This window comes from Mchenga conophoros, linkage group LG17 (assembly GCF_057382185.1).
Source record: "Mchenga conophoros isolate Kocher_MC1m ecotype Shallow Benthic linkage group LG17, M_conophoros_male_GT1.1, whole genome shotgun sequence".
In the NCBI taxonomy this organism is placed as follows: Eukaryota; Metazoa; Chordata; class Actinopteri; order Cichliformes; family Cichlidae; genus Mchenga; species Mchenga conophoros.
This window is the reverse complement of record NC_140542.1, coordinates 29,090,421-29,108,249: the sequence shown is the minus strand read 5'-3', so window position 1 is coordinate 29,108,249 and position 17,829 is coordinate 29,090,421. Positions and strand designations below refer to the sequence as shown.

General features: G+C 38.4%; 1 protein-coding gene across 1 annotated transcript in view; it reads left to right on the top strand.

Annotated features, from left to right (window-relative positions):
• Nucleotides 1–17,829, top strand: part of iqsec3a (IQ motif and Sec7 domain ArfGEF 3a) — a 123,315-nt gene that overhangs the window by 86,909 nt on the left and 18,577 nt on the right. The window contains exons 6-9 of the mRNA XM_085252707.1: nt 3,257–3,379; nt 8,348–8,514; nt 12,141–12,280; nt 16,554–16,679. Of these exons, the coding sequence (XP_085108833.1) occupies nt 3,257–3,379; nt 8,348–8,514; nt 12,141–12,280; nt 16,554–16,679 (556 nt within the window). The remainder of the gene's footprint in view (nt 1–3,256; nt 3,380–8,347; nt 8,515–12,140; nt 12,281–16,553; nt 16,680–17,829) is intronic.

The following is a 17,829-nucleotide window of genomic DNA, read 5'->3' as shown; positions in this document are numbered from 1 at the left end:
GCGTGTGTGTGTGTGTGTGCGTGCGTGCGTGCGTGTGTGCACGTGTCTGCAAGCATGTGACTTTTCAAGTATGTGCATGTGACCTAGCCTTGCATCAATATGTGGTTATGGTATCTCCCTCCTCTCCTCATAAAGCAAACTAAGTCTCATTCCCTTCACATTTCTTGGTGCATAAACAACAATAGTTAAAGTGTCTCAAGACAATTAAGTCAATTTGTGGTTATAGATTTGGGTGCCAGAAAATGGACACCCCAAGGACTCATTTACTGATAACACGGTGTACTTGTTTAGCATGAAAAATGAGATCTTGTTTTCAGCCTGTCATCTACTCATTGGCTTCTTAAAATATGGCTCCATCTGGCCTTTTATGTCTTTTTATTTTCATATGTATTTGTATGCATACCTGCCATCGCAGCTTTGTAAACATAAAGTACAGTTTAAGTGGCGTTCTGCAGACAGATGTGTCTATTTCTCTCCGAGGCACTGCAAGCGAGTCAACGATAGTGTGTGTTTGTGTTTGTGTTTTATGTGTGCGTGTGTTTTCCCATGCAGATGTGTAATTATGCCAGAGTGTATGGGGAGAGATGTAAGAGGGGAGGAGAGGGCTGATGTACTTAGGCTAAAGAGCATCTCGTCTGACATTACATAAACAAGGAGTGACAGCCAGGGAAGAAGGGAGAGAGAGGTGGTGGAGCGAGGAAGTGAGTCATGAAGAGGGCGATCAGGGTGGTCTGACAGTCGACGAGTTGATAAAGAAGACGATCAATCCAGACTCACTGCACATAGTATGAGCTTAACTTTTATGAGCCTTTAATTTTTCTCTAAGTGCTATAATTTGTTGACAATATGCACAATTTGACCTGTCTGTTAGTTAGTGCAATTAATAATTACACTTATCTCTATTAATGCAGCATTGAGCAATGAAGGTCAGAAAAAAATCTGTGCTGTGCACTCTCTAAAACCATGCATTCTATTTGCTTAGCTGTACATTTAAGCAGAAGGAAAGACTGAAAGATGTAACCAACATTGTAACCATGGAAATGCAGTTGTGTACAGTCTGAAATAACTTAAAAGTGCATCATATATGAAAAAATAGCAACTTTTTGGCTGTAACAGCTTCTTTCTATTTGCTGAAAAAGGAACAGAAACAATGTTTTAATCATGCTTAACATTCAACTGATTAACTGTATATAAATGATAGGCTTAGCTAAGTTTCACCCAAGATTCATTGTTAGGCTTCAGGCTGAACAAATTTGTCTTGGTTTTTTGAAACTAGATGTGCCAAGCGAGAAGTTACCTGAGTGAAACCAAACTGTCAACTGAAGAGTAAAACATACCCTGCTTTAGTTTAAATCTTGATTTGATCTGAAACTAGCGACTGAGTCCCGAAATTCATCAGTAAAGTAATTACTGAAGTCACAAAGCATCCTGGAGCCTTTTGACCAGCCAGCTAAGTCTCTGTTCAAATGCCCAAAGGGGACACAAATACACTTTTGACCTGGAGACTCTCGCCTGAGATCACTTAAGTTTTGATGTCACTCACTGTTTATGTTCATTTACACTTGGTTGGTTATGTTGCACCCTGGGAGGACACCAGGGCTTTATTTCTGTGCTTTACAGGAGCATGAAGCAACACACTGCTAAAAAAAACTAGCTTCTCTTGTTAGTCAACAAGAAGAACAAACTTTTCTTTATCTTGTACGGCTTGAATTTCTACATCATTACACACTATTAGTAGCTCTAATGAGCTGACTGGCAGAATTATTTCAAGATTTACTGCAATTAATAATTGGAATTAATATTAATAAAGTTGATAGCAGTGTTGCTGTAAGTAGTGATAGAGATGTACAGTAAATCAGTTAGTAATGCTTTTGCACAATACTGTGCAATTGTTTCTGTGTATGTTGCTTACAAGGAGCCAGACTTATCATTTTTAAGGTAGTCTTTAGAAATAGTTCTCCAGGTTTACTGAAAACTGTCTTACTTTGTAGACTGGCTGCTTTTTAACCCATTTTCAGTCCATTTCTTCTACCCAACCTTTTCCGTAGGAATGCTGTTTTTTTGGTTAAACCACTTAACACTGACTTGTAAATCCATTGGTGTTATGGGTCTTATCAAAACAAATGTTAACATTTGATTGGCGACAGCTTCATTTTCCAGCATGACAATGATCGCAAACACACTGCCACTGCAGTAAAAGCATACATGGTTAGAAAAAACTACACGCATGCACGCACGCACGCACGCACGCACGCAAAGGGGAACGCTATGAGTCGTGGATTGGCCTCCCCAAAGCCTGGACATCAAGAACTGAAGTGATGTTGTCGGTGTGAGCAGAATTTGCTGTTCTCTGCAGTGCTGTGTGTTATACTGTATGTGTATGGCAGGACTGAAGACTCAGCTATCTGATGCTTTTCTGCTGGAGCAGCATGTGTCACAGTCAAGTACTCACCTCATTAACTCCCTTTGTTCACAGTAATCCATCATAATGTAGAGTGTGTCTGTGCATCTCCCTATTTCCCGCAGTACTGCAAGTAGAAAAGATCAGAGGCAAAGGATAATGTCATGACCCCGCTACTTATTTTATTTATTGACGATTTTACTATCAACGCTATCTTTTCTCTTTAAAGCATTTAATCCCTACTACTACTACACTACAACCACTAAGTGTGAGTTAATTAATTAGTTAATCTTGAATTGGTATGGGCAGGATAAATAATTATAATTGTACCTCAATAGGCAACCTAACATCACAGCTAGGAAAACTTTAACCCTGCCCCATGGTATTTCCAAAGTCACCTTCCACTTCAAACCTCATTTCACCTTCAAATTGCCCTTCTTGTATTTATCTCCCGTGAACTCATTGGACAGGATATTTTGCTTTTTTAATTAAAGTAATTAAGTTTGGGTTGTCAGGTAATAGGAGGATTTTCTGCTCTGAGGCATTGTGTGCATATGTGTGTGTATATGTGTGTCTTGGCAGCTGTGGCACGAGAAGATAGCTGGGCCCAGTCTTATCCCTGGTGTCCGTGCGTGGCTAATACCTGCAGTAAGCAAAGTAGTGCTGTGACTGGGAAGCAGATGAGTGAGAGTTTTGCATCCTTTATCTTGGGTGTTCATCCACACGTTCATCCAGCTCACCAGTGAAGGGGCAACCTCTACTCAACCTCTAGTGAATTTGGCTATAAATTGTAATATATTTTCCTATCTCCTATGCTCTTTGCTTATCTCATCGCTGCCTCTCTGTGCTTCACAGTTGTGTGGTGGATGAGATGGATTTCTCAGGCATGGAGCTGGACGAAGCGCTGAGGAAGTTTCAGGCCCACATTCGTGTCCAGGGGGAAGCCCAGAAGGTGGAACGTCTCATCGAGGCCTTCAGGTACTTACAGTACAGCTAGCCTTTAACATAAGTTGTTGTTTTTTTTTAAGAAAATGTTTATCAGTCGGTATGCCCATTAAATTGGGAGCACACCAGCTTCTGTTTCCACAGAGTTACGGCTGCTGGTTTTACATGTAATTATTATCAAGTTTGTTTCATACCTCATCTATCATCTTGGCATTGCAGACTAAGATAAACACTACAATATCCATAAGTCGGTGTGGTCAGGGGAATAGAGGAGGGCATGCATAATAGAACAAAAAAATGGAATTGTAGTTGTGCAATAGCTCCTTAAAATTGAATCAGAATTTAAAAGTAGTAGAAGAAACTGTCACTTCAGCTTCCACAAAGTACACAATTTTAGGCTAAGTAACAGGAGAGTCTGGGAATTTGGGGAAAATAGGCTTGACATGTTACCAAAGAATCTGATATTTCATTTATACATATATCTCAAAGAAAATCAAAGATATTGAAAGAATTGAAGTGTGAGTGATGTCACAATGACATGATTAACTGAAATAGCTGAAGTTATGTCGTCTTGCTTTAAAACTCCATTCACTGCACCCTAAACATCTCCTCATTCAGGTATCTAGCCATAGTCATGTATTTAAGTTAAATCAAATCAAATCAAATCAAATCACTTTTTATTGTCACATCACATGTGCAGGCACACTGGCACAGCACATGCGAGTGAAATTCTTGTGTGCGAGCCCCACAAGCAACAGAGATGTGCAAACACAACAACACAAACGAGCAAAATACAAGAATGGCCAACCTGAAACTAATAAATATATGTACAATATATAATAGTGTATGCATTTATGGATGTGTATACTAAATATTTTCCTACGTGTGTGTGTGTGTGTGTGTGTGTGTGTGTGTGTGTGTATACACATTTTTACAAATTAAATAGTACAAAAAATAAAATAAAATAATAATAATAATAATAATAAAATATATAAAATATACAGAGTTGAATATGTGCAAAACAAGTGGCATTTATATACAGTGTGGAGTGCATAATGTTAAAGTTCCAGTAGTGAAGCTGAGGTGTCTATGAAGTGTTCAGCAGTCTGATGGCCTGATGGAAAAAGCTGTCTCTCAGTCTGCTGGTACGGGACTACCAGCAGACTGGTAGTTAGGATGCTATTTTGTAACATCTCCAAAAGCAAAAGTACAAGACTAAAAGTATAGTTAAAGATGTATGTATCAACTCTAGTGTAAGCTGCAAAACTTAAAATGTCCAGTTAATGTGACTACTACACTATGCAACCATATTTTTCTTCTATGATAAAGAAGGATTTTTGGAATGATTTTTAAGGTTTTCTATTTATTTATTATTATTATTATTTTTTTAAAACATAAATAACAAAAAGGAAAGAAAAGAAAAGAAAACTGACTTTTAAGCTCTAAAAAGTCATGCAGGCTGAATAGAGTTCTGTGGAAAAATCTTGAGCCATCACCCCGTATTTCTTTATATTTTGCCTCTAATATTTTTTTAAGCAATTTTTCTGAAGGTCTTTCTTTGGATATTGGCTGCATTTTCACTCATGTTCTGCTGACTTTCCTGGATGATTTTGCCTCTTACATGTGGGTTCGGTCACAGTATTTTGGTGCACAATTATGTATGTAGCAGTCAAAACTTTTGATCATGTTTAAATGTAAGTCACCCTTCATATTAAAAATTCAACTAGAAACAGTGTTGATTATCCAGCTAACTGGACTAAAGTCCATTAGCTACTTACTACCAATGCTGATTGACAAAATCAGGATAACAACCTAATAATGAACCTGCTGAATTCAAGGAGAAGTTTCATGGTCATGCAGATAAAAACTGATGGCTAAACAGGTGTAGGAAGGGAAAGAGTCACTAGGGAATGAATGAACTTCCAATTCTTACTGAAGAAGCAAGCAAAAAACAGAGAGCTTTAGTTATGTATGGCTAATATATTTATTTATGTTCATAAACATTGTTGTAAAGAGAGAATAAAGGCAGGCAACAAAAGAGCAGGATATGAATATTTATCATCTTGAATGTTATGTTTTCCTCATTTGGCAACATTTTTTCCCCACTGAAATGTAACTTTAGGTGTGACTAGAACAAGCTTAAAAAAACAAAAACAAATTATATACCATCACTCAAGAAATTACTTCAGGGCCAGACTTGTTGTTGTAATGCTTTAAGATGCAGTTCATGCAGTTTACAAGTGTTTTGATCGTGAAATATTCTTAAAGAAAGTACCATACAGAAAAGCAAAGATGTGAATTTGTTGTCTTTTTTTGGGTGAGAAGCAAGGTTAAGAGGGGACAGAAAAACAAGTATATAACAGTTCAGTCAGAGAACTTTTATATTCGTGCATGCAAAGAGACAGGCACACACAAAGCGGAGTAGTCTTGGATTGCCATACATGAACATTAATTGAACATGAAGATTATAACACATTTTACTCTTTCCCTTCTGTGTGGCTGAACTAAAAAATTGACAATCCACTCCTCCATCTGAATAGCGAGGCAATGTATAATTTGTGGCCACAATTTGCAACAGGGTGACAATTTGCGGTGCAGCTGTGGCTCTGTGTGTTAATGCTAACTGTTTGCCATCGCCCCTCTTGAGTAACAACCACCTGCCACAATTGTCAAGGTTCCCAATAGGAAGAAACATGGCTGCATTGTCATAAGCAGTGGGCAGGGAGGTTGGCACTGCTAATGTTTGGACATCAGGCTGGCTCTGCGTGCTATCAGGAGCAGGAGAGAGTAGGAGGGAGGAGGGGCTAAGGAGACAGAGACTAGAAAAGGAAGGGAAGAAGGGGAGAAAAAGGAAGGAGGGAGGATGGTTTATAAATATCCAGCGTTGCATAACCGCCACTGCCTCTCTGTGCCTGCCTTCCCTTGCTCCCAGGCTTTGAAATGCCTCCAAACACACACACACACACACACACACACACACACACACACACACACACACACACACACACACACACACACACACACACACACAGAAAGAGAGAAGTCTCAAAAGTAAGTGAAGGGGATTTGAAGCAGCAGTGAAAAACAGCGAGGGGAAAAAGTGAAAAACACCCAGTAGCCTCAGTATCTGCTGCGTCAGTCTACTAATGAATGAGCAAATATGAATCATCTCCAAATGCTGCAGATATATTCAGTTTATGTTTTCCTTCCTGTATTACAGTGTGATATCTGTATATATTTACTCACTATGTAATCACTGTGTTATGTATCTGCTCTGTATATTACAGTCTTCATCGATGAAGACCATGCATCTTATATAATTTCGCACTAAAATCCACCCAAGGAGCGCATGATGATGTATTACACCATTCAGGGCAATTTGAAAGAAAAGCTAAATTGCCAAAAACTGACAAATCAATTCAGCGAGAAGCATCATATGTCATTTTACCCTCTCATTTTCGTTTTTTACTTAGTCATTTTTCCATGCCTATCTGTGAAGAGTAACAACATACTCAGAAAGCGACATAAATTGAGGTTTTTCTCACTGCATGGTGCAACATTAGGATTCACAGACAAGGGTGTAATTATTGGTTGCTGACAAGTCATGGTTTTCAGACAGTGAGATGTGAATGAGCATCTGTGTGCCCTGTGATTATCACACTAAAGCAAATACAGTATGCGGGATGCCACAAATACGCAAAACATTTCATTTAAGGCACTCAAACATATATCTAGACATGCACATGTGTAATCATTGAGACTGAGCCCTAGAAAGCACATTCAAAACTGGCACAGAAAGCGTGAAGCTACATGCATGCACGCCTATATAGAACGTGGGTAAGTAGGGGAGGATTAACTACCTTAAAAATTACTCCCAGAATGCAAACTGTTCTAGCAGACTCTTTGTACACACACAGTTATCAACTATGTTGTAGAATAATGCTGATTGCAGTTCGACAATTTATTGGGGTTAAAGAGCACCTTTTCTGTGCTCTTTAACCCCTGATCTTTACTTAAAAATGCTCTGTAGCAGGGGTGATTAATTCATGATTACTGTACATATATATATATATATATATATATATATATATATATATATATATATATATATATATATATATATTTCAACAGAAAGCCCACAAGGTCTACACACACCTTCTTTTTTTAATCTATATATGCCTTCCATATACATGTTGGATGTTCTTTTCTATTATTCATCACCTAACCATGAAGTTATTCTTGCACCACACCACCTTCTAGGCTTCTAGGAAGACACATATAATGTATGTGTAGGCATCTACAAATCTACACTCCAGCACAACACTTCTTATACTTAGGAAAGTAAATCAAACTGAGCCTTTGCTTGCAGAAAAGGTGCCTAGGTAAGGGATTTCACATTTCAGTATTCAAGTATTTTCTCTTCTGCACAATGACAACCTGCAAAAAATTCATCCAACTAAGCCCGCAAACGTCAGACAGTGATTAACTGCAGAATAGGACTTGACTTTTCAGGATTTTGGGGTGCTTAGTGCAAGTAACAGAGAGGATGAAACACTTAAAAAGAAGGTCAAATCCTTTGTTTTTGTCAGCAACATCACCCTCAGTTTCTAGTGTGATGCATGACCCATATAAGTATTCATTCCAGTGGGCGAAATGAGTTTTAGCAGAGCTCACACAACCTCACCAACGCACTGGTGCTGAGGGGCAGCTTACAGCTTCATGTGAAGCCACCGGCAAAATTAAAGCCATAACTCTCATTTCAGTGTGACACTCTTATGCTAATGTTGTATTTTTAATAGCATGCAGTGTTTTAAAAAGTGTCTCCTGTGTATATTTATATATGTCCTATTTCCTGTCCCACCCTGTGTCATTCCTACATGGATAAACCATCCTTACCCCCAACTTTATTCATTTTACTCCCATTCTATACTATCTTACATAAAACATGTAATGTTTTACTGTTTTCTGTCCCTGTTTTTCCCTTTTCTTTTACACCCACAGTCAGCGGTACTGCATGTGCAACCCGGATGTGGTGCAGCAATTTCACAATCCAGACACCATCTTCATCCTGGCCTTTGCCATCATTCTGCTCAACACCGACATGTACAGCCCGAATATTAAGCCCGACCGGAAGATGCTGTTGGAGGACTTCATAAGGAATTTACGAGGTAAGGGACATCAAGGTCACGTTGAGGTCGCATTACGGCACAGCTTGCATCTGAAGATGAGCATTAAGGGAGTTATAATGACATTAATTACCTGACATAATCAGCTCAAGCCGGTAGGTGAATGTTTTAGGTCGCTTGAGAAGAGGAATGGTGGTTTTTGAGTTGCATAGTTGACAGTGTGGCCTCGTTGTAAATCTAATACTCAGCTTTCTGTGTCCAACCTGATGTCTTTGCAAGGAGGAACAAGGAAGAATTTCCTTCAGACTCAGGATAATGGCCACAAAAAGAAAGTTGACTAAAAAGCACTGGTTTTCTTTTTAGCTTTATGTCGTTAGTACAGTTTATGAATATACTGTGTGTATTGCTTTTGTTTTAATCTTCTTTAATTTGCCATCTTATACTTTGACTATTTTATTATTCTTTTATATCATATTTTTTATTTCTGCTTTGAATTTGGCAGATTTAATCCTCCATACATGCAGCAGTTGCTTGAGAAATGTTTCCATCACCTTGTTGAATCAATGCCATGAAGAATTAAGGCAGTTCCAAAGATAAAAGGGTGTCTAATGCAGTGCAAGCAGGGTGTGCAGATCTAGAACAGTAATCTATAATCTATGCTGTGTTATGTGTTGCACTATGCGTTATATAATATAGCCTATAGAGCAAGGGCATTGAATGAGACAAGCAACATCCCATAAGTTGAGTTACATGCGGCCTAAAATTAAAACAGTCAGAAGGAGATTTTTTTTTTCACGCAAAGTTTGTATTTCTCTAGATGAGAAAGCTGCTAAATCCTCTGCCTCACCAGTAACTTCTGGTACAGATTCCTGTTGTGGAGCCAATCCCACATGACTCAGAAGAACTGAGTGTCCAACAGTTTCAATCAAACCTCCCTGCATAAATTCAGGGGATAAAGATTAGGTTACATTTCTCTTCCTGCCTGATTCGCTTTACACAGTCACTCAGAGCGGCACCGACAGAAAGCACCTGTAAATCTCGTCTCCAGTATGCAGACAGATGCTCATTCGGCAAGCGCTGAGAAAGAGACATGAGCGTCATAGTTTTGCTCTCACTCTGTGCAATCAATCAGAGATTGCCGAGGTCGATGCAGAACAACTTTAATAGATTCATCCAGACTGTTCCTCACAATTAAATTAAGTTGGAAAATCAATTTCAACATCTCATGCAAATTAAGATACGCCACTCTCTCTTGGCCGCTCTATTTGTCTTCTGCTCGTTTTTTTCTTTGTCTCCCTATCCATTCTTCTGTTTTGTTTTGATTTCAGTCACAGTATTACGCTGTCTGTTTATTCATCTGTCTTTACTTGTTTATATTATGTTCCTCCTCTTTTCTCTTCCACTGTGTCTGTCAAACATATTGATGGAAGAAAACATGCAGTTCACTCAGCTAATTGGCTAAGGTGAAAAGCAATTATGGACCAGAAACCAATAGCAATGAAGAACTATAGAACATTCATTATCTCAATTAAAACGGACTGTCAGTGTTAAAGCAATCCACAACAGGGCAACACAATATACACCCGCCTAATTAATCTAGTGACTCAACTCACTGAAAAACTGTAACATCTTAGTTATTGGATTCTTTTCTGTTTTCTCTTTTTTTTGGTGCATGGCCTCGTATTTTTAGAGCACATGCATTTCCCTTAAGTTCTTGTAGAGGGCTGGCATTAATCAGTACACCTCATGAAAAGCCAGATTTAAGCTTGAGGATGATGAGCACAAAACAAGATAAAGAGTTGCAAGGGAAACATGAGTAATGTCAGACTCGGACTAAAGGAATTTCAGGAGAGAAATTTAGTTCAGGACTGTGGTCAGTACTGATGTTCGTCCCAGGATATCTGATATAAGAATCACTCATTTAAGCCTCCTAAACTGTTCACTGACTCATCTGTGACATATCTGATATTTAATTCTGGGTGATTAAAATTATGATTACGTGAGCACTCTTCACAAAGAAAAGAGAGAAAGAAAGAAATTAGAGGCTTAGGGTAATAGTGGCCACAAAACAACAACAAGTGCCTCTAATGTGTACTGGTTTGTCTGGATCAGCTTATGGTGTTTACAGTTGCTAAGCAACTGTAAACACTCTAGCCCTTGAGGTTAGCTAGCACATTTCTATTGACAGAGATGATTAACACTGAAAATCTCACCTTCAGTTCTCGTTGAAGAATGTTCATACCCTGTTAACCACATTAACCAAAGTATTTTGTCATTCCGAATCATTTAGCGTTTGTTGTTGTCCTACGGTCTCTATTTACAAAGTGGTGCATTGCTTTCTCTTGCAGAAAAACACTAATAACTTCCTGTCCTGTACTCCTGGAGTCTGGGTCGGGTATGAGTCTACATACTTGCACCTCTCTAAGGCTGTGTTAACAGAATGCTGACATCTTCATGATGATGATAAACCGTAAAAAGTCTGACAAGTCGTTAGCCATTGAACATGTGGTTTTATACCACAGAAAACCTTCCATTTTAAGACATAGTGTGACCAAGATTTACAAAACAGAATTACATTTTTTGATCATCATGACACATAAACTCAGCATTTAAACACTTTAATGCTGGGTTTATGTGTCATGATGATCATATAGTGATCAAGTCAGATAGCTGTTTTCCCATAGACATTTATATGACCAAAAGTAATTTCACTGTCATAACTATCACCATCTGGTAGCCTTTGCATAGAAAGCAGGTCTAAGCTACGTCCACCTTGGCTTTATTTTTTAAAGTGCATTTTAAAAAAAAAAACTACTATTAAAAAAAGTACACATAATGTCATTTCAATCAATTTAATTGTTATTGAGCTACTCCGGATTGGCTCAAAGTGGTTGCTGCTAGCAAGGCTAAAAACACTATTTAAAATCCTAAAAAGTGGCAAAGAAAAAGAGAGAACACGAGACAATTAACAGCAAAAAAAATGCTGCTTATTAATGTGACAGTTTACGCACTTTTCCCTCTGGTCATCTCTTTCTCTCCCCCTGACTCCATTATGTGCAGTGATGTCTCAGCGGTGTCCCCGGGTGCCTCACTGACACCGCCGTCACTTGTGGCAGCTTCATTTTCTCCAAACACATCCTGCCCCATTGAAGGTTCAATGTACCACACAGTGCGGTGCAGCTGTATCGATATAATGGGGAGCATCTCGAGGGCAACCTTTCAGCCTAATGACATGCAGCTTTACCTGCTCCAAAATGTCACGGCCTTGAACTGCACTGTGTTCCAGACAGAAAATCTTCCAAGAGATGAGGCTGGGTCTTAACCTTTCGCTTGCCAATTAACCTCCTTTCACAGGGCTTTCTGTCATTACTTAATGGAGACGATGAAAGGAAAAAAGAAAGCGTCAGAAGGACACATGAGGGGACAGAGTGAGGAAGCGCTATTCATTTTTCCAATTTTTGCACAAATCAAATGAAGAAGCAGAACAAAGAAATGTAGCATGCACACAAAGTAGTTGCATTTTTTGCTATTTATAATTATGCCAGCGTAGACACACTTTTTGTTCATCTGTCACTGTTAAAAAAAAAGCAATGACTCCATATCCTGTAAAGCAACCGTGTTGTAAAGCGTGTGTGTATTTATGAGTAATCAGCCTCTTCCTGTCTTAGGTGTGGATGATGGAGCAGATATCCCCAGAGACATGGTGGTGGGAATCTATGAAAGAATACAACAGAGAGAGCTGCGCTCCAACGAAGACCATGTCACCTACGTTTCCAAGGTTGAGCAGTCCATCGTAGGCATGAAAACAGTAAGGACACACTAATATATCTGAGAACGCTTGCTATAGATTCTGTTTTTTTTTTTAGTTGGATTAATTCTCTCAAAGATGAGTGACTTTACACAAAAATGACACATAATGTAGTCACTGAACTGATTGCCAAATGTGAATATGACTGCGTACGCACACAGAAAGACACACTTGTTAACTCCATGCCAAGTCACTCGCTCATTAGTCAAGCTCTTATCACTATCACCTAGCCTTAGTGGCTTTAACAGAGCACATTTATTAGTCATTAAATGTCTCATCAGCAGCTCAATCATTACCTCAGGTCATTACGCGAGCTAGATACATCATTAACCACCGCTATCATTAGACTCATTTTTTAACAGTTTAAGGTTAAAAGACTTTAATGCAACCTCATTGCACATGAACTGAAATATGTATTTGAACATAACTCTGGAGGTTCTTTAGTTAAAACTCAACTTCAGAGACACTTGGTACAGTTTTGTCTGTTTCAGACTGAACACGTCTGAAGGCAGTAGACCTGGCAGACAGAAAGGCAGTCTTTAGCTTTATAACTGACTAATTACACTGATTCATATAGGAATGTACTGTCTGTGCTGGCTTGTAACACTGGAAGGTTTTTTTTTTTAAAAGCTGCAACAATAAAGAGACTTCTGTTTGAATCCGATCAAAGCTGAAGGCCTCCCTGTCTTATTTTTTAATGAAATGTAGACAAGACAGACAGATTTTTCCTCATGTATGCTTGGTTATTCAACACTTCAAACATTGCACCCAAATACTAGAGTTAACTTGAGATATTCCTTCAAAAGTAAATTCAGGTTCAGTTTATTCCAAGTGAAGTCTCGACCTAGCATTGGGCATGCTAGCAGTTTGGTTTAGCGGTTTAGTCCCAACTGAAATATTGTAGCATGCCTCATGAAATTTATCAGACATATTTCTGGAGCTGCTGTCCAGTCAAAAAGGGTGGCAGCGAAACTAAGAACCTGCAGATGTAGTTCCCAAGCTCTGCTTTGTAATCACTTGTATTAGCAAAAGTTAGCATGCTACTGTGAGGAGTAAAGTTGTAAAGATTTGACCTGCTCAATGTTACCATGTTGCATTAGTACAGTCATGGCAAAAATAAAATACACCCTTTTTCAATTCTTTATGCATATAAGTATAAAATAAAATAAAAATGTCCTCACCAGGTCTGAAAATGATCTATAATAAAGAGAGTGCTAGTCAGTTGGTTTGAGGTGTTTGTGCTGATATTCTGTGTTTAGTTTTCACCAGACATGGTGATATGCATTATGGCCAAACATCTCCACTTTGGTGTTGTATGTTTAAAGGCAACCAGATATCATGCTGGTCCACCGTGTCATTATACACTTTTTATTGAATTGTTAAAAGGACACAAATGCAGAAGTTGCAGTAAGCTGTAGTAAAAGCAGAGGGAAATATTTAATTTCAAGCCAACATGAAAATAATCAGAAGAAAGCATTTAAACAGAAATTATTAACAAATTTACATGTGTGTATATATATATTAGCCACTTAGTTAAATTGTTTCTGATCACTGAGGACCCTGGAAGGCACTGCATATGTTTTTTGCCTTTATTATCTCCCCCTGGTGGTAATGCAACTTCTGCATGCAGTTATGCAACTTCTGCATGTGTGTCCGTTTCACATTTTGAAGAGGCAAAGCATGAAATAGACACAATGTACTGTCTATAGATTTGTTTAAATGCATCTCTGCAAACTAAAGCCATGCTGCCATGTTCTCTTTAGAGAGTAAAGGTAGCCCTTCAATATAAGATATACTTGTTCTCTCTTTTTCGAATTGTTTTGCCCTAAACTTTAACATTTAACATGCTAACTGAAGCCTATAGCTCTTGGCGTTTTGCAGTTTCTTTGAGCAGTTTCTCTCTTGCATGGTCTGATCTTTGGTAATGGATGAATTTTTTTAGTATGTCCAACTCTGGGAACATTAAACGCTGTCTTGAATGTTTTTCACTTGTGAATAATCTTTCTCACTGTAGAGTTCAATTTGCATGAATATGGCCTTATAATCCTTCCCAGATTGATGGACAGCAACACTTGTTTCTTTAAGAACTTTCTTAAATTTTTTCCTTGGCATGTTAAAACACACCTGAATGCTCCAGACCAGCAAACTGCCAATGCTCTGGTTTTATAGATGTGCTTACACATCTGTTTTGATTATGTCCTGATAAAAAAATGTCCAACTTTCTTGGTGCATCCATGTCACAAAAGGAAATGAGTGAGTCTTCATGTTTTAATTAATTTTAAATTCAACACCAATTATAGCAGTTGCTTCCAAATGACATTGACTTTGAAAGTATTCCCTCCACCTTTTTATCCCGGCTTACGCCTTTAAGTGTCTCTTAGTGATCGATGAGTAGCCATAGGATGACAGAGGGAGTGCTGTCAAAGCCACAACAATGATGGATTGTTGTGATAGGAAGTGACTGTTGCTGCCAATGGCGGCCGTCTGCTATAAAAAGAGCGAGTCTTAAATAAAGTTTCTTCTATTGAAATAATAACCCAGCCAACAGTCTCTGTACTTTGAATTCTAAACGCCTTATCTACTATTACTCCCGAAGGAAGTGGCACACAAATATGATGAATTTTTCTGTATCGCTAGTAAATAATTGATGATTTGATGAAAGCCGTATTAGAGCCTTTGATGAATGAGATGAGGTAGCTTTATATCTAAACATGTGAATATTTTTTTATATTTGTTTTTATTTTATTTTTTTATTTGAAGTCAATCATTTGCCTATAAATATATTGGCATCTCTTGTCAAGCTGTTTCTTAATAATACTTTTTTTTTTTTTTTTTGAATGAGCAGGAGGCATTTCAGGCTAATGATGTCTTTACATGTTTCTGACATTAGTATAATGAGAAAGCGGGCTGGCTGTGGAAGGCTGGGCTCGAGTCGGTATACCCTGCAGTGATGAGAGAGCAGGAGAAAAGGAGACAGAGGCTATGTGTGTACTCCATGCATTGGAAATTATTCTCTCAGAGCAGAGGGAAGGAAACTTTGAAATGCACACAGGGAAAATTGCACAGGGGCTGTGTATATTTGTGTTTTACCCTGAAGAGGGATCAACTCCACATCTACTCTGCTGCTTTTTGGATTTTTGCAGAACACAGAAAGCTGGACCAGACAAGGCAGAGACAAGTGTGTGTGAAAGGGTGACAACATGATTAGATCAGTCCTCCGAAGGCAGTCTGTTTTCTTTCGGGTTTTTTTGGGGTTTTTTGTTTCTTTTTTTTTTTGGGGGGGGGGGGGGGGGGTTGCAGTGTAATCTGCTTAAACTTGAAAAAGCACCTTAGTTGAAGAGGAGATACCAAATGTTTTCAGACAAAAGGAGCATTTTCTGAATTAAAAAAAAAACACACCTGTAAGCACAGGCCTGCCCTCTATGCTAATAGAGTTTTGTCTAATGTAGGATCCAGTAACTAAACAGCAAGAAGTACATTGCAGAAATAAAACTAACAGGATTTGGCAACAACTCGTATTTTTCTTTTTTCTTTTTGTACAAGCAGCCTGTGGCAAAACATCCCTCTTTGAGGACTACCACAGCTACTAGAATCGAGCAGAACAACCATCACTGTAGGAACACAAATGCTCGAAATATGACATTTGGAACACAGAAAGTGAATCTTCCTCTTGTCTTCTTCATCTTTTATTTTTAAGAAACCTGTTATAATCCCACTAGCAATAAAAAGCAGTTTTGTTTGGACTGGTGCAAAGACGCCAACAGCTCGCTCTCACAAACAATGCATTGCAAAGATATGCGCTAGATAAGATAATACAAAATATATTTGCTTTTGGTGTTTTGTTTTATTTTATTGTCATATTAAGCCGGGATTCGTCTTTGCCAAGAGGGAACGCTGAACATCAGACAGACCAAACCTAAGTAAAGAATCCTAAAATGTAAACCTGGATTTGTAGAAATGTTCTCCTCAAGAGGGCACAGATTTTGTTCTTAAGCTTTATAACCATTCTCTCTCTTAGCTGTTGCTATAAATTACCATTTTAAAGTACTCTTAAGACTAAGAAATAAGTGTCCATGTCACACTAAGTTGTCTCATTTTGTGCTTAATGGAGTTTTTTCTACTGCACCAGTCTTGTATCTCCTAGCTTTGGGAGGAAATGTTGATTTAGGTTTTTTACTTCTCTTTATCTGGATTTTTGAATTATTTTAAAGCATCCCATCAATGTCTGTAATATGATTTTTGAGGCTGGGTCTCCCTTTGTGTTCATATTCAGGTTCTCTCCGTCCCTCATAGAAGACTAGTGTGCTGTAGTCGACTTTTTGAGGTGACAGACGTCAACAAGGCCCAAAAACAAGCAGCACACCAGCGAGAAGTCTTCCTCTTCAATGATCTCCTTGTGGTAAGTAGACGAAAAGCCTTACACTTTATTAAATTGACAATCATTATGAGATATTCAGTATAAAAATACTGTTTTCATCCTGAGAGTTTCTTTTTCCTTCTTCTGCACACAATCACACTTTGAAGTTGCTTATTTAGTTATGACAGCTGCAGTCCAACAATTCTTACTTTGGGTCCAGCTTTTCGCAGTGCTTGTCTTTTTTATGTTATTTCATAACTCTGGCATCTCCAGGCATTTCTTTTAATTATAGTAAGCAAATAATAATAATCAAAGATCTGTCCTCTACAGAGCTGCTTTAAAGGATGGTAATATAGTTTCATTTCACTTGAGGACAGCACAGATTAGCTGCTCATTTGATCCAAAGTTATATAGATGTGGGAATTATCAAAGGTTTAAATGTTGGACATAATGTTCTCATTAAGAGGCGCATAGGAGTTATCTATCCAATGTATTTAACTGACCTCATAATTATGTCAAATGCCACAACATACAGGAAAGGCAAAAAGCAGCATAGCCATATTACTTCACTTTCTATGGAGGCATAAAAGTAATTGGGACCTGCAGGAGAGGTTGTTAAAACTCAAATTTGAAGTAAAAGACTAAAGAAGCTATTGTCCAACATCACAGTGCAATTCTGTTCATTTGGCACTAAAAGTTAGCGGAGCGATATTTTTCGCAAGGATGTCTTCTCGTGACAGCTTTGAAAGCGGGACAGAAGTTGTCTTTGAAAATTTTTCACTACGGGATGAAAGTGAAGGGGACTTCTCTTTGAATTTGGCCCCTGTTACAGCAGCTTGAAAATGTCAATAAGTGTTTAAAGTGCCAATGTGATGTATTGGTTTAATACGCCTTTCCTGGTAAATTATGCCTCACAGTAGTGCTGGAAAACAGATATGCCTCATCTTTCTCTATCTGGAAGGTCATTCAGTGGAAAAAAAAAGGAGCTCCATAACAGCCACGATATATCCTGATATAAGCACTGGCGCGCAATCTGAAACACTTGGAAGGTTGTAGTGTACATTAGTATTGACTATCCGCTCTCGATGTTGTCACGGCGGGGTGCGCCAGTGTGTTTTTTGAAACAGGACCCAAAAGCAGATGTGGTCGAGGAGTTGCAGGTTTAAACAGAAAGCGATCCTTTATTTGGATG